General features: G+C 39.8%; 1 protein-coding gene across 3 annotated transcripts in view; it reads right to left on the reverse strand.

The window, feature by feature from the left end:
* ZNF521 (zinc finger protein 521) overlaps window positions 1–22,395 on the reverse strand; it is a 280,897-nt gene that overhangs the window by 27,603 nt on the left and 230,899 nt on the right. For all 3 annotated transcript variants that reach the window (XM_054583473.1, XM_054583471.1, XM_054583470.1), the window contains one exon: window positions 665–796. In XM_054583473.1, the coding sequence (XP_054439448.1) occupies window positions 665–796 (132 nt within the window). The remainder of the gene's footprint in view (window positions 1–664; window positions 797–22,395) is intronic.

The raw sequence follows: 22,395 nt of genomic DNA on the forward strand, positions 1-22,395 counted from the left end.
ATTTCAACCTCTATGGGCTGCAAATTATAGTTTTTGATTTACATTTTTATTTTTTATTTTTGCTGCTAAAAGCTGTACTGCTGCAACATCTAATAAAAGTTTCTTCTTAAATGTGTACATTTATAACAACGTCCACCTTAAAAATTGCAATTTCTTAGGAAATAAACGCCTCAGCAAATGTTTCTGAGTTTAAAAGATTCGGGGTGGACTACAGTAATACTTTATGGGCTTCTTATGGGCAATGTTATAAAATTCTTCATTTTAAAATAACAGACATGTGCTGACAACATGGTAGTACTTCTAGTCGAACGTCTTGTGATTAAAAAGAGACTGGTTCTGTGCAGGCCGTCTTTGGCTTGGTAACCTTTGAGCGTTGAGAAGAGATAAGTGAACAAAACTTATGGATGTCATTTTCCAAATGGAAAAGCACAGACTTCTGAGAGAACTTGAAATGCTATTTGCTCATACCGACGGTCAACCTTCCTGCCCATTTAATAGGCCACAATCAATAATGCTAATAAGTAGAAATCAAACATCTTCTCCCCAAATTGAACTGAAGTCATATCTGTAAAGGCCATAGCAGTGGGAAGTATGCTTTGGTAGGGAAGTCATGAGTGATGAAGCCACGAAACTCTCCCCAGGTCTTCTGCAGTAACCTGCCTACCTGTAAAGCAAACTGGACACTTGAAGGTACCACCCATTCCCTCGAAGCTGTGCTCTATCAGGTGGCACTGGAGTTTGGCAGGGGAGTCGAAGGTCTGGCTGCAGAGTTTGCATTCATGGTTCAGTCCTTCATCTGTTAAGGAAAATTCAGGAAGAGAAAAGTTAAAGTCCATAATATCTTTAATGGACTACTCGGTGAACGACAATTGCACACATTAAACCATTTCCATCACCAAACATAAACATGTAGTAGTATGTATTTAGTTAAGTCCCTCAGGGCTATGTTTCCTTCTTATATCCATTTAAAACATTTCTGAAATTTAAAATCCAAAGATTATCAGGAGGCAGGTTTTATTTTAGGGTAATGCATTTTATTAAGCTTTTAAAGTATGATCGGTATATCAATAATGAGGAGTCTTCTTTCCTCTAATTATCTTAATTTGATGGGTTGTGGATTTCCAAAGTCTTAAAATCAAGGACCTGCAGAAAAACAAATATCTTCTTCAAATCTTTCCTCTGGTTTATCTAGAAAGTGCTAGAAGTTTCCATTTCTAACCATAAGATTCTTAGTGGTATTCCCTTTGGTAAGACTTTCCTTTTCTACTTCCAAGAATTTCTGGCAATTTTGAAATATTATTAATGCTTATAGTATCTTATAAATGCTCTTTTCCTCTGCTTGGGATTCGCAGTCACCCATATCTTCTCAATTAATTCCTCCCTTTACTTTGTAAGACAGTTTCAATTTTACCCCTGATCTAGACTCTGCCTGTCTTTCCCCATGGGCACTTTATGAGCTCAAGGCTCACTTTTCGCTAGTCCTAGATTTTTCCTTGATGTCTTAGGAACAAGATGGTAGAAAAATATTTTGATGTAATAACAATTACTATATAAAGTGAAGCGTTTGTGTTATAGATAAAACCCATTATTTTTACATTGCCTTTTCTTCATTAAAACGTTTATGAAATTGAAAATTTATGTATTATCCTAACTCATTTCAATTTGCAGTTATAAGAAGTGAAAACCAGCAGCCTTGGAAAGGGCAACATAAAATTTTTAGCACTTACTGAGTTTGATACTGTTAATTTAAGTGCTTGCCGATATGGATTCATTTAATTTAACAACAACTATATGAAAAATACTTCTACTATTCCCCTTTTACGGAGAGGGAAAATGAGGCCCAGAGAATTTAAGTGCCTTTGCTCTGAGTCACAGGGTGAATTATTGGTAGAGCCAGAACGTAATCCGAGGAAGCCTGGATTCAAAGCCAGGCAGCTCGGCCCACGGCCTGGGACCTTAGCAGATAAGCTATAAACAATTACCAGCTACCACCGAGACTACTTATTAGGGTTAGAGGCTGCAATTTAACCTGGCTTGTTATCAACCTACACTTTTGTCTTCTCTTATTTACAATGATTAAAAAAGGCAACTAAGGAACATCTGTGTTGGTATTGCAGATCTAGGGAATGAAAGACAAATTCACACTGTGGAGGTAACAAGCCTATACTTCAAAGTTATTTCCTTTCATTCAACACAACATGTGAGTGTTAAGTCCTTCACCAGTTGATATTACTGGCACCACAAAAGCCCAATTACAAAGTGAATTATTATTAGCTAACTAGGAGTAAAATCACTCCATTTGTATTCCTAATCTTTCTTCTCACACAAGTATGAGCCTTTAGAAGCAGAGGATTGGAATTTGTAAAAAGAGAGGCAAAGCACTAATTAAGCCACCCAGTATTGTCTACATTTCGCAAGAGATAAAAACCTACTCTGTATTTGGGTGGCACAGTAAATTCTTTGATTATAATTATGTAAGAAGGAATTTAATTGTGCATATTGACATGACAAGGGGTTATACAAAAAGCTTCAGGGATTATATAAGATCAAGGGTTTTTCATTTGTTCTCTTTGTGTTTTTTTTAATCTTAAAGTTACCAAAATTTTTCCAAATTTTAGATATAAGATACGTAAGTTGTCAAATTTAAGCATTTCCCATTCCTCAATGCTGTATACCTTTATTTTGACAGTAAGAGTTTTAATTCTATCTGTAAATGAAAATATGTGCTTTGTACAAGAACAAGATGTGGCCTAATGATGTGAGCAGGTAAATACATTTGCTCTGGAATTCATACACTTGCAATATTTGTGAAGTAACGTATATAGGCCTAGTGGGTTTTCTTGGGCCTAATGACTGACTGTTACATGAGCATTAAGTAAATTATGCAAGGTGGGATGATCTTTAATGGCATGTTATCTTTCCTGACTACAAGTATTTTGTATGGAAAAATAATACATGAGAAAACAAAAAAAAGATACATGTGTATCAGTACAAGGAAAATGTCCTTGTCAATTTTATTTCCTATCCAAAGAATAGAGAAGTGCCACCACAAACTGTAAAATAATCCAAATTTAGTCAAGTGAATTCACAAAAGGTGACATAATCATAAAGTATTCACATATTTTTAGTGCAGATTTAATTTTCAGGAATTGCATACTTTATTTGGGAAGGCACTAAGTGACAGCAAGGATAATAACTATTGAATCTAGCCTTCTCAGAACTCTTTACAGCTTAAATGCAGATTGTAATACTGAAATTGTGTAGGAAGTTCTACTTGTCTCTCATTTCAAAGTAACATAGTGAGGTATTTTCCAACAAAGAACTTTTGCTAGTTGTTTCTGTAGGGCAGGAAAAAAATCCGAATTGTTACACAGAGAATGATAGATAAACCAAAGCCAGTAAACCCCAGGCTAGACACGGAACACACCCACGCACTTTGCCTGTCTTTGTTACCTACCCTGTGCATGTTCCCCATGTTCGCCCTTGGCTATGACCACAGGGTCAAATGGAGAATGAATGAAAGAGAAGGGGGACCCAAAACAGTTTTACAACTGGTTAACAATTCATTTTATATTTTTTAATTGAAGGAGGCAGAATAGATGGCAATGGCAAACTAGTGAAACTTATTTATAATAAGATATTTAGAAGTTTATCCTTATTCAGGGTCTGTGTTTAACTGAACTCTTAAACATTATAATATTTACACTGCATGGCTAAGAGCATTGTCTTTTTTCTTCATTGATTTTTCAGAGAGAGAAGGGAGAGAGAGAAAGAGAGAGAGGAAGAGGAGGTGGTGGCGGGGGTGGGGGAGAGATCAATATGTTGCTCCACTTATTTATGCATTCATTGGTTGATTCTTGTATGTGCCCTGACTGGGGATCGAACCCACTATTTTGGCCTATCAGGATGACACTCTAACCACCTGAGCTACCCAGCCAGGGCAAAGAGCAGTGTCTTAATTAACAAAGAATTTCTAAAAACGATTAGCATTGCAGGATCTGGCTGAGTTAAGTCCTGTGTCCTTTCAAAACTGAGTTTCTCTCCTTCTTTCTTCCTATTTGGTATAGGGCATTATAGTAAAGAACAGTAAAGAATAACTGGTTTTAATTTAAAGTCGATGTTCATGAGGTGGTGCTATCAACACTTCTAATTTCAGGTGACCTTAAGCTTTAGACTGAAGATTTTGCTCATGAAGCCACAACTTCAACCTTGCCTCTTTTTTCTTCTTTCTTCTTAAAGGTGCCAAAAGCTTTAAAAATTCAATCAAAGTAACCATTTCTGTTCTCTGGAAAGGTAGCAGCTGACAGTAATTGGATAATACAGCCTGACTCATTTATTAAAAAGAGATTCTGAGTCAATTGATTTAATAACCATTACAATATTCCATTAAGGATATAATAGGCTAGTGCAGCCTTATTTTATTAAGAGTTATAGATGGGATCCAGGGGTGAAACTTCTGGATTTTTCTTCCTCTTTTTGCTTATCTATATCCTCCAGATTTTCTACAGTGAACACAATTTGCCTTCGTAAATAACTTTGGAAATTAGGGAATAAAAAAATACTACCCTTTCTATACCCTATTAACAAAGATTGATTACAACACTGAAATGTTGATAGCCAGTTAGACAGGAAACAAGCGATATTATGAAGTACAGAACGACTCCATTATTAAAGATTACCCTGAAAAGTATTCTAACCAAATATATGTGAAAGCAGAAATTAGCACAAGGAAAGGGAGAAAGAAATATCAGAGTGCAAATTAGTCATGTTAATGAGGAGAAGATGGAGTTTTCAGTATAAATCTGTTCCTTTTCAGAACAATCAGGAACCCCATCTCTGTTGTTTCCTGGCTGGAAGGGGGCATTCATATGGCCAGCACTTGGGTCCCCTGTCAGGAAAGGCAAGAGTGAAGCTTTCATCACTGAGGCCATGCTGGAGGGCGGAGGGCAGCAGCTTCCTGTCCTGGTCAACCACTTTAAAGCGTGTCCAAAGATGGTTTGGGGTACAATTGAGAAGTAATTTCACAAGTATATAAATTTCAGTTCAAATAATTATTTCCATTTGCTCATCTTCATTTCAGTGTGAACATACATGTAAACAGGAATCTAGTCTACACAGAAGAGACGGATGCTAATGTAAATATTTACTCCAATATTAAATGTTTCAAAGGAAGAGTTTGAATACATAATTGCAATAAACATCATCGCCTTAGTAGGGAATGTGGTAATCACAAAACTACTAAAAGAACAAAATCTGTCTAAGGCTAGTTGAAAGGGGAATAATAATTTCTATCTCTCCAATTTATAAAACCTGGAACAACACAAGTATTAATCAGCCAGCTTTGTAACAGAAAAATAATAGTTACCATTTGGATGCTCAAGCACAACTCAAGTTATAAGCTCCAACATGGCAATTGTTAGCCTCACACAAGACACTGACATTTCAATATAAGCTTTAAACAAGAGAAACCCTTTAAGCAGCCTCCAGACTGTGTGTCCCATGTTTATACTCCTTTTACTTCAATAAAAACAAAAATCTAGAGCAGCTACAAGCCAATGTTCAGTGGATGACTTACATGCAGCTGTTATCCCAGGAATCACTTGGGGGCCCCTTCTATCGTCTGATCAACACCGCAGCCATTACTGAGGACCAATTTGCAACGGCTTATAAGTTGAACTCCTTCTCTCATTTACCCTTGAGACAGGTCAAAGGGTCCTCCAGTCTCTTCCACTGCATAAATCTACAAGCTAAGGTCCAAAGATATAAACCTCACCTGATGCATCATCATGTGGCAGCGGCCATACTTAAAAGCTCTGATCTGAGTGGGAGTAAACTCTGCTCTTGTAATCCAAACAGATCATCAAATGCCCTGCAGTTGTAATTTTTCCAGTTTCAACGTATATACCCTACCCCCCGCCCCCACACACATTTAAATCCAAGGAAACTATGCCCTCAACCAATTCCCAACCCCCAGCCCTTCCTTTGCTTCTCCTCTTCCCTGAGTTAATTTCCAAGCACACATTTATAAGCTTGGGGTCTGAGGAGTAGGAAAGAAAAGCCATACATGACAAAACTCAGCCCTCGGCTACACTGGCTCACCCTAGAAACCGGGAGTAGACAAATAGGCAGGCTGTGCTGTAATTTGCCATGCACACAGCCATCACATCTTTCTAGGTCCATAGCGCTCAGGCCACTATAATTTGTTGTATTATATCCTGCACATATTTCACAACTGTAACATAAACTCACCGAGGTGCTAATTTGGCAATGGAGAATATTACTTAGGGCTCAGTCTGCCAGTAGATTAGTCATTAAGCCTCCAAAGTAAGGCAGAATTTCAGAATGCTGGATACTGTGTGAACCTTTTCTTTACACTGGTTAAAAATTTCTGCCCTATTCTTCTGGACACTTTACCACGAAAACCAATGTTGTCTTTGGACTGACATTCCCACCTTCTTGGATTTTCTCCCTGGCAATATGGGAATGTCTGCCGCTGCCCGTATCTCTATGCCACACAAGAGAGGAATATGAGATATAAGCATAAGATTCATAACAAGAGAGAAGGGGCGTTGGAAATAGTGAGAGTAAATGATCACCAGGTACCTTCATTTTGACAATTTACATTTAAGTGACTAACTCTTAGGTATCTTAAGAAAAGCAAAATGATATGCATTCCATGTGTCTCAGCCAGACTCTTATTTCAAGGAGACGTACAAGGTGTTAAGTCTGTGTTTAACTCAGTTATTACCCATTTTTGGCCAATGATCTAAAGGCTATAATGCTTTTGAACTTTATAAGCAAAGCCAATGGTACTGACACTGTTATTGCCCATCTTGAACTTCTCATAATCAGCAGGGCTGGAGCAGGAAACGGTTCAGCTGGGGGAGGCTGCATTGCACCCAGCAGATCTTAAAGAGCCCAGGGGCTGCCTAGAGCCCCATAAACATCAGCAGCTTGGAAACTAGCAGGAGGTCCAGGTGGGTTGGGATGGGAGAGGAGGCAGTGGGATTTCAGATGCCCTGAGATATAATATCGTCCAATTCCTTGGCTATTACTATCGGTTGAGGGTAGTAGTTATTAGAATATTCTTATGTAAGAGAAGACACTGAAATGATGTTACAAACAATAAACAATAACACAACCCACTAAAAGGGTGGCTTCCTTCTACCTGTGGGGACTTGGCAGCGACATTCTGGCCAAGTTCGGAATTCGGGGTAAGCTACGTTTCCGTTCTGGCCAGTATGTTTGCACCTCCTGGTCTTCATCCTTTTCTTCTCTATTTTCCTAATCTGAACATGGGCCCCACAGCTGACGTCTCAGAGAAAACATACAGTGCCAGCGAAGAGCTTTGAAGGTAAAAACTTGGGCTCCAAATGTTTTTGTTAAAACGCAAACAAACATCACTCTTGTTTTTCAGTAAGACAGTGAAAATCACTTTGAGCTCCCCTTAACCCACTCCCCATGAGAAGAATATGAACCAAGAAAAGTAGTACTTTCTTTTCTTTTTTCTTTTTCTTTTTCTTTTTGCAAAAATAATGTTAATCCAAAAAAAAGGCAAAGGTGAGGATGAGATTGAAACCAACCAAATCTGAAATCATTCTTTAGGTCCATTTAGAAATTAAAGTTGCTTAAAAAAAAAACAACTTCTTAGATAAAGCTTTGACTTCATTATGTGTCACTGTACTCCACTGAAGGGACTGAAAGGGGCCCAGTTTACCTGAACAATTTCCTTCTTTATTTATGTTCACTTGAATACATGAAAGTAACTTTTCTTAACCAAAATTTTCACCACCTAATCTTTAGTGCTGCTCTGTTCTCTGCCTTGCCAGAAAGTTTGTGAGCATGCAAGGACAGTATAAAAAATTCCCTTCTCTTTCCTACAATAATTAGACATACAATATGATTGGAAATAACAGGTTTCCAATTCAGTCATGCACTTCAGCTCTTGCCTTGCCTACTATAGGTGGACATTGGCAATCCAGGACACCTTAACACTCAGAAAGTGCCAAGGACTCTGTTTGGGTTATTCATCAATTTGTGCTGCCAGTTTCAGGAGGGCAAGGGCATTTGTCTGTTTTGTGCACTAACGTGAGCCAAGTACCTCAATAAGTACAGAGCTCATCATTGGGACTCAATAAATATTTATTAAATTTAGGGGAAATATATACTTAGCTAGTCCCACATCTAACTTCATCAGAACAAAATGCTGAGACTAACACCAAAACAATATTTATTATCTATCAAGTGAGTTTCAAAAGTGTGCTCCTTTCCTTTGTACATTAAACCATATGCATATGACAAATTTGGACTAGCCAGATTTATCTTATACTACTTGTCTTCATTGTTTCCTGAAATGAAATTAAAATACCCTGGCAAAGAAAGCATTAACAAAGGAGCTGTCTTATCTGCCAGCTTTTCTCTGGCAAGAAACTTATGAGTCAAAACCTATCCCTTATTTCAAGAGGAAAAATGTTGTTACATATTTGATACCCAAAATTCAAAAAGGAACCATAGAAAAGAGTGGATAACTGCCTTTTCTTTGTCCCAAGTCACAGAAAAGTATCTATCTCATATATCCATATCCCATAGTTCATGTTTTAAACAAGTTTTATTAACAGTTATGTATTATTATATTATGAAGCCCAAGTCTTTGAACTAATTGGTTAAATCAGATGTATGCAATTATTTTACTCTCTGCTTAAAATTTTTCGTTTGATGTTGAACACCTACTGTTATTGCCCTCACGTCTGGGACCTCTGGCACCGGTGGGAGTGCAGGCAGGTTTACTGTTGAGTACTGCACAAACTCCCCTCCCCCCAAACTGGTAAAATGGAAAGAGGAGAGTCCATGCAGCATAAACTAAGTGTAATCTGCATCAAAGTTAAATCTCTCGGGAAAACGTCTTCGAGAGCTGAGATGGTCCAACAGTCAACGTTAACGCAGCGGGCCAGCAACGCCAGCCGTGCACTGGACACAGCTCCCACCAGGTATGCTTTTGTGTCACTGTGCTGAGATTATGGCAATGGCCAGAGCCTTTTCTTTCTTTTAAAAGATCTTTTTCTTGTCAGAAAGCCACCAGTTATCTGAAAGAAAAAGTGTCCAAATGCTAAAAAGATATTTCTCCTTGTTAGAAAGTATAGCTTGCTACTGTTGATGATTTTAAAACAAAACCAAACAACCCCCCCCCCCACCAAAGACCCCAAATCAAACAAAAAAAAAATGGAATGAGGTTCACCAGCTTCTGTAAATGTTATGGAGCTCAACAAGCATGGGGTTTTAAGGGCCCACAGGTTTGAGACAAGAAACCAGGCGGGCATTTAAACTGTATTATTGATTATTGCAAAGATGACATCTTGTAAACTGTGGTGCTAGAATCAGGGCTCACCACAAAGGGCAAGTCACGCATGCAGCGGGACAGGAGGGTATAGAGGGGGCCCAAGTCTCAGGGGCTTTATCCAAGGGACTTTATCCTGTTCTTTTCACTTTGTGGCACAACCGAGAAAGTCACTAGCAGCAATGCAAAAAATCACAACAGTGCATGTTGTTTGCAAATGACTCACATTTTATTGTTCTGTTGGTGTGACCTTAGAAAGTTGGCCTTGAAGAATAAAAAAAGGTAATGGCACAATAAATGCAATAAGATTTCTAAAAACAGTTTACTGGAAATGTGCTGTGAAACTTGAATTCTTCTAATCAAACGATGCCACCCCTTAGAGAAATTTTCTTGTGCATTATTAAAGTGATATACTGCAGTACTAGTTAGAGCTCCATAACCTTTAAATTGCCTGATTGTAATTAAGGCCACTAGTTTTATTTAGGAAGGTTCAAGGAGGCTCAATTTAAGTTGGCTTAACTAGTGTGAATTTAATGTCATGCTGCCAGAAGGCAGAGGAGCACTCTGGCCTGGCTGTTTCGCGGCATATGCAGCTGTGGGGTCATGAATTCTAAATTAAGCCCAGATTTAAAGAAACTACAGATATCAGGAAGTAGCCGGGTGTGTGCAAGTGCACATCCTCATGTTTGCATATGCGCATTGTTGGTTCGTTCGTTCGTTCATTCATTCATTCATTCATTCTACTGCTAGTTTCATAATATGGGAATCTAAATACATCTAATTATTTATTGGGTAGAAGAGGTTTATAGTTAGTCTTAAGGGTATACTGATCATTGTCACGGAAATGTGGGGCTTAAGGCTATGTCCAATCAACATTAATGTTTCAAAATGGAAGTTGTAAAGGCAGGAATGTCATTTGAAATTATAAAACAAATTCTGAGAAGGAAAATTTATGATTAGGAATATGCAGAGAAAATAAAGGGTATTATTTGGACAGGCCCCTAAATGGAGTGTTGAGAATAATAAATAAACTTCATTGAAAGGGCAACAAATCAAGGATTGAAAACAAAAGCAAAGAGAAAACGAAGGTATTCAATGCATAGACCAGAAGCAGCAGAAAGAAAACACTTAAGGACTTGACCCATGTTCAAAATTTTGCTGGATGTGAGCTCAAAAGCATTCATCTCTGGATAGAATGCTGGCAATTTTCTGTAGCTCCAATGGCAATAATGATAAATGAATTTCTTTACAGCCAAGTGGCTCAAGCAGCCAACTACGTAACCACTATATAATTAATAACAATAAGCAATTAAGGAGAACAGCAGTTTACAACTATAAGGTGTCAAAATATATTAGCAAAGGAAAAAACCTGCAACCACACATTTAACAGAAAAATAAATACAGAGTGTGAATCTATGTAGGACTTCTTCTTCCACACCATATTTCGGATAAAGCTTTTATGCTTGAAGAAAAATAGAGGATGACATAAAACTACTATAAAGTGATTAACATCCCTCCAAAAACAAATGATGCTCCCAGTGCTAAGAGAAATCTGAAAAATGATATGGGAAACATGATTGTGAATGTATAGGAGAGTTGGCTGACCATAATTTGGCATTATCCTTTCACTAAGAAATATTCTAATAAATACCTCACAAAACTGTATTTGTTCACTCAAGTATTTTCAAAGACCACAGAACACTGTGGTTTTTCATGTAAAATAGAGAAGAAATAAACTAGGAATGTGTAGGAAAAAAAGAAAGGGTAAATGCTTTATATTTGACAAAATGCTGGAATATTAGATACAGGTTAGAAGGGGCTTTGGGGAAAGTCTAATTAACTCTGGGCTTGTTTAAAAGATGAGGAATCTGAGACTAGAGATATTACCTGACACATCCAAGATAGCAAAGCATTTTCGCTGTGGCCAGTACCAGGATCCAGGTTCCTGAATCCAATACTACACGGTCCCGCCAAACCCTTTAAAAAAGTTTCCTCCCTACTAAGTACAATTATTTCAGTTGTCGGTTAAGCAAATCAAAAGTTACTGTCTTTCTAGATTTCTTATTGATGCTCTAGGGATTTTTTATCTTTCCATGGCACATGGTCACTCCTCTGTTCCCTGATGAGACCAAGCCTGAATTCGTTCCCACCCACTCCATCCCGTTTCCTAAGCAACTACTTATTTCAGTCTCTCTTGCCCTTGTGAATGCGCTCCTCTCCCTTCGGGAAAGCGGAGCCTGAGCTAACATGTGGCAGTTGTTGGTAAGGGAACGTGAACCCCCACTGGCCACCCCACCCCCTGACCCCGCAATCTCCTGATTCTGCAGAGGAGAGAGGAGCACCACTCTCAGGAAAGTCCTTTGGTCTGAGCTGCCGATCTGAAAGAAACACTCATGATTATACGTCTTTGGACACAGAAGGCATCCGTGGCTGAATGCTGATGCTTTCTCTCAATGGCAATAACCCAATGATTTGGTTAAACTGTTACTTGAAACCCTGTGGAGACTGGGCTTGAGTTCTCCTTTATGGAATTATAATTATTCACAAAGACTGATTCCTTAATTCTATTCTCCTATAGTTAATTCTACTTCTGTAAGTGTCCGAATCATTCCCCGCAACGTTACCAAATTGAGTATTTGGGAAGAAACTGGGACTGCACGCATATTCCTAAGTGTGTGGCTTCCTGAAAGGTAACTCCTTACATATGCACGGAAAATAGGTTAGCTCGATACGTTCCTAACCTGCTTTTCTCTCTTGGGCATCATTCTGGACACACCAGCACATCGAGACTCTCTTTGCTGAAGCCAAGACATCACTAGAACACCAATGAATCATACTCATTTCTATCTTCTTATGTCTGTTTCCTGTCAGTCAGGAGCAACATAAGAGAAAGAGATATTACCTACTGAGATGGGGAAAAGGAAGGAGAGAGGAAGGAGGAGAGGGCCAGAGAGAGGGAGGAAGGAAAAGAAGAGGGAAGAAAGAAGGACACAGATACGTACTGTAACAAAGATTTCTTTCTTATTTATACTTAGTTTAGAAGTGACAATGAGATAGATAATCCTAGGTGTTTTCTTAGGTCAAACACCGATACTAAAGACTAGGAAATGGAACCTAACAAAAAACCATGGATTAGTTAATAAGTATCTATTACCTGAAGAATGAGCCATAATAATTAGGGCCAGATCTTTCTCAGACAGCAATTCCTCTTATTACATTCTGCAATGCTATTAAATATTTCTAAGACTATAATGGCAAATTATAAAGATGCTTTGGGCACAATAAATTTTTAATCCCCCTTATCTTTATGACAATTTTTCGAAAACCCAAACCAGCTCATTCAAGATCTGTTTTAAAAATTTAAATACTGTATACTGTGTCAATATGCAAAGGCTGATAATTTCCTAACACAAAAGGAAATCTATTGAGAAAAATGTCACTAAAATATCTGTCAATGACTTTAAACATTTTATTTATTGAAATGCTCTGCTTTGCGCCTGCATGAATTGTGGTACAAACAGCACAGAATTCCAATGCTGCCTTAAACAATTCAAGCAGAAATCTGATTGTAACAACTGTAAAGTTTATGTCCTTTCTGAAAGCAAATTATTTTAAGCTCTCTTATCAATTTCATCCTTGGTAAAGAAAAACATAAAATAGTCCAGGGTAAAATGTGGCCCAGGGTGGTGTCTTGGCTTCCTACTGTTCCCTTGTTTCTGAAAAGCAGTAGCAATGTTTAGTTTCTTAAAGACAGAGATTAGCATGAGAGTTTTTATATTTAACAATCTGGAGAAAAGTAAATACTTTGTATAATTTTGTAGGATAGTAACCCTTGGATAAGCTAGGAGGCAAATAGTCAGCTAGGAGACAGCAGTGAATGCTCTCCTTTCTCTGGATATTGGAGGAAAGACAGTTTAGAAATTAAAATAGAGTGGATAAACACATATTAGCATTGTATTTATGTACAGAAAATAAAGTAAATATGTTTAGTATATTTTCAACTAACCACAAGAACTGACCGTGCATAGACACTTATATTTAGAGAAAAATGTACAGTAACAAAACAACTTTCTTTCTCTAGATTGGGAAGAGAATTTCCTTAATTACAATCGGCCCAGGTAGTTCAGAGAATTAAAAATAAAATCAAAACTCAGCAAATTACACCTAACCATGGCCATCTAGCACAGTACACTTACAGTGAGCACATGACTGATGAGGAAGTGCTAGGTTGGCACCTCGGCCCTCCTGGTCCACTTTGTGCCTTCTTACTCCACTCAAAGGCACCCCCAATACAGGTGGGCACCTCCCCCGATGGGAAGTACATGAGAAAGAGGAAGAATGCAATCAGAGAACCTAGAATCTAGGCATCTTTCTTTTGAAATGAATATTAGAAATTCTGTCTTAAAGTGATAACAGCAGAGAAATTCCAAATCAAAGTAGTCACTGTGGCCTTAACTCACCCGATTAGGTCTACATATTACCTCATCTACTGCAGATCATTCTTTGTGTTCAAGCCAACATGACTTTTAAGCACAAGAAGTTGAATGAAGTGTCTACACAATTCAAACTCTTGCTTTCTTCTTCTTCATTTTTTTTTTGAGATCCCCATAAGAAGGAGGCTTCTATCATTACTAGGACTATTAAAATGGTACATTTTCCTCCCATTATCTCTACCTGATGATGGTTATAAATATAATGATTCCTCATATTGACATAGCACTTCACAATTTTCAAAATATGCGGTATGGGTTTACAGACATTGCTTCTCAGTCAATCTGCTCAAAAACACCCGTGGGTTTGGGTTACCCAAATCCTGGGAGGAGCTTGTCTGACTTGCTGGGCTCAAATCTGGGTCTAGCTTCCAGATTAGGGAGAAGAAAAAAACTGAATTTTAATGTTGAACCCAGTTTTTGGTTAACTAATCTAAGATACTTAGTTGCCCAGGTCCCTGTGCTAAGGAGGGTAAGACATCACCCAGCAGCTTGTGCTGAGAATGTGTGTTTAGTTTAGACAGTGAGTCACATGAGGCAGAAAAATTAGAAAAATGTACTTGCAGCATGGCCCTTTCTGATCATCTTAATGGTTTATTTTAGTGTCCTTTCAAGGTTTAAAGCTAAACAGATGATGCTCCTTTTTTTTAGGTTATTATTTTCAAATTCATCAAGATTGACTTGAAAGCTTAGCATTCCAGCATCTGACTAATACAGGAAGAAATAGCATCTTTCCAATTTGCTGGTACGGGTAAGAAAACTGATATGATTCATTTTATTAACTAAATCTGTTTTTAAAAACCAAAAGGGTCATTATTTTCAAACTGTGGGTAGCGAGGCAGAATCATTTGTTTCCCAACAAACTGAACCAGTTCCTAGGCTGTTTTCTCTTTCTTGTGTGGAGGGTGTCACATAGACTATTAAATATAACCTACTGAGTTGATTTGGAAAATACCAAGAAAACTGTATACTGTATAGCTCAAACGATTGGAGTTAACAAAAATAAACAAACCCTCCCTGGCCCCCAGAAATGTAAATAAAAAGTTAGATTTCCCTGTACTACGTTTGATTGCATTAATTGATGTTTAAAAAAAATCTGTTGAAAATAAAGCCCAGCAGTAACATTTTTCTTTCCTAAATCACAATAGTAGCACATTACAAACATTACCGAAAGGTCCCCTGGTACGACTGTAAAGTTCCACTCTGGCAGTAAAATGCATCTACTGTGTGTTCTCCATTTTCATCTCTAACCCTCCCAAATATGTAAGAAAGCAGGTCACAAATGCAATTAAGCCGTCTTGCACATTGATTAAATATTAATTTCCGATGCATGCTTAGAAATAGACTGGGCAGCTACTAAAGAGTTTTTAATTTATAAAAAGCAAAATTTTATTCTAGAGTCAGGTTTGCGATCTGATAGCCAGCGGGCCGTTACTGAATCCAGTTCCGTAATCTGTCCCTTTTCTACTGTCACGAAAGTTGCTTCCACAGGGGGAGGACAATGCCTCGCGCATGTGGCATGCACTTGGTAGGCCTTGCATACTAGCAAACAGAGACTTCTACCAGAGGCTGAAATTGGCTTACACTGGAACAGATAGAAGAGACAGTATTTATAAAAGTCATCATAGACGTTATCTGCAAAACCCTTCTTCCCATGCATCAAGGTGAAGTGATTTAAAAACTCAGGCTTTGCAATCACCCAGTGGTGGGCGGGATTCCCAGCCCTGCCACTAACAATCCTTGTAAACAATCTCACCTGCCTTATTTAACCTTGCCGTAGCTGAGCCGTGGCTACCAACTGCCTTCCTCATAGAGCTGAGAAGTGACTCAATGGAGAGAACCCATAGTAAGAGTCTAGTACCATGCCTGGAGTATGCTGAGTACTCTGTATAGATCAGTTATTTTTGTTATTAAATGTGAAACAAATGTTTGCTCCATTTGTCAAAATATATCAAATATTTTTATTCTTTAGAGTTCAGTTATTGATTTTGTTTCTCTGTTTCCCCCCTCCCCTCCACTGAGGAAAAAGAGACAGTGAAGAAGCAGAAGCAGCAAGAGGCTGTGGGGCAAAGAGGATCAGACACGAGAGAGAGGGGAGGTCAGAGTTCCACTGAAGCTGCTTTCTCCTCTACAGTCAGTTGTTAGCTACCCCAAAGCAGTTTTGACTCTTGTAGGACTTGAGAGGTAGAGCTGAGACAGTGGCTACAAGGGCAGAACCGCTGAGACTGTGCAGAGTAATGTGGCTGGTGGGTCTAGGAAAGGCTGCTTGACCCCCAGGAACGGCAGGCCTGCCTCCCAGGCCCGCCTGCTCCCAGGCACCGCGGGCTGTCAAGGGCGGCAGTGGTCAGGCTCCTCGACGTGTGGATTCTTTGGGCAGACCCAGCCTAGACCTTTTAAACTAAATGCAGACATTTATGAGGAAATCTCAGCATACAGTAATGATAAACTTGAGAACAATACCTAGAAGATGTTAATGTTGTTAAATTATCCATGTTCGAAAACCTCTTCCTCTCAAGGCATTGCCATAACAATATTAGCTATTTTTTTCCCCTTCATCCTCCTCAACCCAACTGTGCGCATGTGTGCATGTGTGTGTTCCTGCCTGTGTGGTGTGTGTACGGGGGAGGAAGGCTAATGTTTCGATAATCTATCAGTGTATCTGTTGGTATGACGCAGAAAACTTGTCCAGGAACAAGGAAGAGTACAGCCCGAATGGAAAAGAACTATTGCACCTTCTGCTCTTCCCCAGACCCAAGTCCCTAGCCAAGTCTCTTCCCCACACTCAGAATTAATTTCTTCTCTGAATTCCTACCATACTGCACAGGACTCTTGGGGCATTTATAACATTCTCCTTCTAGCATAAATACATATCTTATTTCCCCTACGAGATACCTTCCTTCTGGATTATCCTCTTATCACTCACTAGGTTTGTTCTCAATGCAACTGTGTTTTCCTCATTGTTGAATGAATGGAGGGAAGGCAGGAGACAGGATGGGAGAGATTAAGAGAATAAGGGAGGGAGGGGACAGACTTGGGGAGCTACTGTTTTAGAGGGTGTTGAGTCTACCTATGGACTGGATAGGACTATATGGTTGGTTCTTCTTCGTATCCCAAACAATTCAACTTACAGCTTTTCAAATTATACCATTGTTCTACCAGTGACACACCTCTTGTCTTAGCTTTCATAATTTTGATCAGCCCAAAAGGTAGAAATAAAAGCAATTGTGTGTGTAGCCTTGTCCTCTATATTTATTTCTATCTAAAAAATAAGATTTTCTCTTTTCTAGCAGGGCCTACTTACTGCCTGCTAGAGTTCTGGTCAACTTCATTTTCTCTGGAAAAGCAGAAAAATGGCCTCCAGGCCCTGCCCATGCATTCTACACTCGGCTGCTGCCATTTTCCAGCTGTGAACCTGCACTGAGTCCTCCCTACAACTTTTTCTTTATTTTACATTTTTAAATCTCAAGTAGAAAGAATGGGGTGAAAGGAATGGTCTTAATAAGTCCTTCCAAAGGTATTGCATTCCGTTTGCGCCCACTGCCTCTACTAACCTCTGAGCGATCACAATTTTCTTTGTTCAGAATGCTACCTCATTGTAACCTCTAGAAAGGAGATACCAAAAGTCATTGAGTTTGAAAAATTTCTGAGGACTGGTCTGATTTCAAAAGCCCAAATAACTTATAACAGTTGCCAGGGGGAGAAAAAAATCCATTTTAGAAATTTAGCATGAAATATCTGCTTTGGGTACATGCACTATAATAGTCTGTCAAGACCTTTATCCTCTTAACTGGCTGCTATGTCTGACCGGCTGTTCTTAGGAAGAGGGACACCCTTGGTCAGGGGGCGAACCATGAGCGGACAAGAAGGAGGCACACAGCAGCCTGTGAGCCACCATGATGCTCTCCCTTGTTTGAAGGGGCCAAAGTGCCCATTCATTAGCTTCTGCCACTCTCACTCTCCGAGGCACAGACTCAGATCTTCTCATCAGCGCCGAATTCCCTGCCTCGAAGAAGAGCACAGATGTCAGCAAGCCTGACCCAATATCTGGCTGATCAGATGCTGTTTACTTTCCTAAGCCCCAGGTTTTAGTGCATCTTGAGCTGAGCTGGGGGATTCTTCCCTGGCCCTCCTTGATGGGCGGGCAGGGGCGGGGGCGGGGAAAGTGACGGAATGCACACTGGGCCTGCAAATGGCTGGAGCCCACAGCCACACATCTGTGATAGGAGAGGGCTGCTGTGTTCCATGGGAAGCTCCCCTAAAGGACAAAAGGTCTCGACTGCTTCCCTGCGAACGAAATCCGCAGGAAGCTCTGGTTCCCTGAAACCACCAGGCATGCCTTGGCATATCCAGCCCAGGGCAAGTGGCCCGCTCTCTTGTCCTCCTCAGAAAACGTGCTTTGTATGGATTAAATAAATAAATAAATGTGTGCATACATATATGCATACATACATACAAATATGAAATGAATCTCTTTAATAATCTGGAGGAATCATCTCAGTTCGTGGAGAGGCAGTCGTTAGGGGCCCGTGACAAAGGGGCCTTTGGGTTTTCTCCTTACCTTTGATCTGCATTATGAAATGTTAATGCCCACCCCATCAGCGCCCCTTCCAGAAACACACCCCTTCTGGGAAGGCTCACCCCTGCCCACTGCAACCTCCACTCAGATTCCCCATTTGTATTTAAGTGCCGACTTTGAGCTCATGCCCAGAAGCACTGACATCTTTAGACAGGGCCAGCTAAACTGCTAAATAAAATTTATTGATGATAAAGAGTACAGCTGAGATTAAATTGTGGCAATTTAATAGTAAACACACTCCTATCCCGTGCATCTTGACATTATGCCTATACTTAATGTACGAAACTTAACTCCAAGTGTTCTGTCTAGAGTAGGCAACGTGGGGTAGGGGGAGTGTTCGTGGAATCTATAATTTTGTGTTGATTAGGTAGGAAAGAACCACAAGCACATATTTTGATATCTCTATTAACAGCCTGTTCATGTCTAACTGCAAAACTTGGTTGCACTTCTTTCACCATCTTTGCCCAAGACAGACCAGTAAACACAATTCCTCTCTCTATAATTAGCCTTTTCTCTGAGGGCCCTGAAGTAAGTCTGCATGCCGTAGATTTAATATCCAGTGCTATATCCATATGTGCTGCCCTTGCCTGGTCCCAGAGCATATAAACTCCCCTATTAGCAGCCTTGACTGCTTAATTATGCAGATTTTTTTTGTACCCGCCTGCCTGTAAAATTACTGTGTCTAACCTTTTTTTTTCTTTTCCTCTTTGCACCATGCTGGCCATTCTAATGAAATCGGCATAGGGGAAAGGGCCTGATTTGCAGTTATGGAGGCTGGATCGCACTGGCAATCTGTCCTTAGTGGGAGTTACAAAAGAAGTCAAATGCCTTCATCTGGTTCTACCCTATCATCCCCAAGGTGATTGAGTTCACTTCCCGATGCTTCCCAAGTTTTCCTCAGGCTGTCCAATCAGCACGTCCACCAGGGAGCCCAGCCTTGCTTGCAACAGTCTCTGTATCTAGTTACAGCCCCACCAGGGACAGTCAACCATCCACCCCCAAGCCTTCAGATGAAAACCTTTTCTAACAAGGCCGCCCAGCGCCAATGAAATAACACACATCTGCATATCCACTGGGTCCCATGTTTCTTGTGCTCATGGATTATGTATCTTGCAGCCTCTAATAAAGAAATGCAGTTCTTTGTTTAATGTTTATCTTGTGCTTGTTAAGCAAATGCTAATGTTGTATCAGAATGCTTTAGTGCTATTTGGGTTTTTGGTGATTTACTACGAGACAATCTGCTGTGAAGTAAATTTAGAGAGGGAGAAAAGGGGAAAAAATCATTCTGGTTGGAATGGAGAAAAAGAAAAAGATTTGACAGAAAAATCAAGGAAAGGGGAATGAAGAAGTGGCAGTGCCCTCGAGGGACAGACCAGAGCCTGAGACAGAGAGACAGACAAGCAGACGGAGGGACTGACACACACAGTCAGGGGCGTGGGGGAAGGAGCAGGGCCTTATTCATCCCCTCACCCCAGGCTGACATAAAACCAGTACAATTTCCAAAAGGGATGAGATGATAACTTCCCCTTTAGTGATAAGGTAAACAGTGTCCTGAAGGGTAAACAGAAAATAAAAAAGCCTTTTTTTCCGTTGTCTGCCTTTGTGCCCTGATGGTTAGCACTGTGCACTGTTATTCACAGACCACAGGGAAGCCCTAAATTTAATTGTTCATGCCTAGCTCTGCTAGAAATAGGCAAAAATACTCAGAACCTCCCTCCTCCCAACTTCAGGGAGAGGTGGGGGTTGGTGGAAAAGGAAAGGGGGTGGCAGCTTGCAAGCTGATGAATGAGTGCCCTTTATTTATCCTCTGGCAAGATGGGATATGGTATCCACAGTGCAAACCTTCCCTGACTGCTTTCCAAGGTCTGCAACGTCTGAAAGAGGATGTCATTTTTACCCCAGAAGATCATACATTTCACCCTATTCACATTTTTGACAGAAGGAGTCAAAATGCAATTCCCTAAAAGTAAAATTGAGAGATCTATATGTGTTATAATTATAACGATACTTTGTTGACAAATTGTGACGTTAACGAAGTCTTAGATTTCTGTGTTTCACGTTAAAGAAACTAATTGATAAGAGATAATGATCTCACAATATATACAGTTATTGCATCATTATGTTGTACATCTGAAACTAATATAATGTTATATGCCATTATACCTCAAAAAAAAAAAGAGATAATGATGTAAGGAATAGAAAGGTGGGTAGGAAAAGTATTGCTCAGGAAGTGTGCTTGTGACAAATCATAGTCTTTCCCTTTCTCTCCTGTATGCATTTCACAAACGAAATCAATAAATTTCCAAAAGGATAAAAAACCTCTAAGTGGATAAATGAAAAGCAAACACCTCCCATACGAATAGTCGCTCTGTCAAGTGAAAATTACATCTGCAAAGAAGAATGCCATGTTAGATTCCTTCTTAGGTAAACATCTCTATCCTTAACACACTGTAGAGGCTGAGGATGAATTGAGTCTTCATGATTAATGCAATTAATTATAAGTACTCTGGGCCTTCTTTGAATTACCTCAGTGATGTCACAGGTTTTCCTTAAAAGTGTTAGTTACCTAACTTTTTTCTTTGCTAAACACATTTTTTATTAAACACTTGTTTTATTTTTCCTCTGAACATTATTTTCACTAATAACTGGGCTGCATTCTAATGGTGCCCTATTCATACTAAAAGGCTGAACTCAATGCCCTGTGTAGGCCCATGAAACAGAGTGAGACAGACAGTGAAGGCATCCGCTTGCTCTGTGAATAACCGGAAATCTCAAGTTGGGGATTATCAAAAGTACTACCCCTTAAGTCACCTAGAGCTCCCTACAGAGTGAAGCGTAATTACTAGCCATGGGCATGACTTGCAGGTGTGACACCTGTTCTTTGGGGTCTGACCAGAAGGAATCAACTTCCTCCCATATTTCATTTCAGTAAATGACATGACGACGACATACTTCATTTAGTCTCTGCTGAACAGCCTCTTCCCATTGTCTTAGCCACTGGGTCCCCATTGGGGGCTATTATTAGAATTGGAATGTAATGTATCTCTTTTCCCCTTTAAATTTAACACAGGGTCATAAAGATAGAAAAAGGAAATCAATGGCACATTTCATTAGTTGGCTCTTATATCTATAGCAGGCTGTGAATCATGAGACCTTGCTCTTCATAAAGTATCACAAAAGCTCTCCAAATAATAAATAAAAGCAAAATATGCGTATTCAGATCTGTCCTCTCGGTGAATTATAGGACATTCCATTTTCATATCACTAAATCACATTGTACTCCTAAGAGGTAGCTGTGTTCTGTGTATTATACTATTATTATAAACCTAAGAAAACGGAAGTACAAGAATACTGAAAGATGCCCCTCACAGGCGAATGTGTAATTCCAGATCTCCTGTCTTCCCCAGGGAAGTAGGGTTTGGGGGCATCCAGGCAGCCTGAGAATCTGGTGCCTGTGTACCCACAGCTTGCTTGAGAGGGAGCCTGACTCGGTGGGTTTTCAAAGACCTTCCCTTTCTCTGCCACAGTGACCTTACTAACGCTCTACCCTTCCCGGCCTAGAGACTCGAACCGTCAATGTGGTAAAAAGACCAAGAAAACTTGAATACAACCATATTTTCATTCTGGAATTTTCAGTGACCAGGGTGACTGAGGAGACGTGACGATGCTGTCTTCGCCAGAGCCACCAGAGCACTGCAGACGCAGCTGCTAAGACTTCCCCGCACTCCACGGAGAGGAGAGGACAGTGCTGCAGCAGGGCACTGGCCAGAGGCCATGCTCAATGACACCACTGTTGGAACAGGATCCGGGGGCAGAATGAGGCAGTGGGTTGCTTCGGGGGATGTGGAAGGGCCGGAATGAGAAAATGGGTTTCTCGGAGGGTGGCAATTGGAATTAGAAAATAGACTGCATGAGAGTTGAAAGTGACTCCTGTTGAGGAAACTTCAGGGAACTACTTTATTTAAAAAAAAAAAAAAGAAAAACTAACAAAAGGC

This window comes from Pteronotus mesoamericanus, unplaced genomic scaffold, assembly GCF_021234165.1.
Source record: "Pteronotus mesoamericanus isolate MK-2021 breed Mesoamerican mustached bat unplaced genomic scaffold, CSHL_Meso_final contig_74, whole genome shotgun sequence".
Classification (NCBI taxonomy): domain Eukaryota; kingdom Metazoa; phylum Chordata; class Mammalia; order Chiroptera; family Mormoopidae; genus Pteronotus; species Pteronotus mesoamericanus.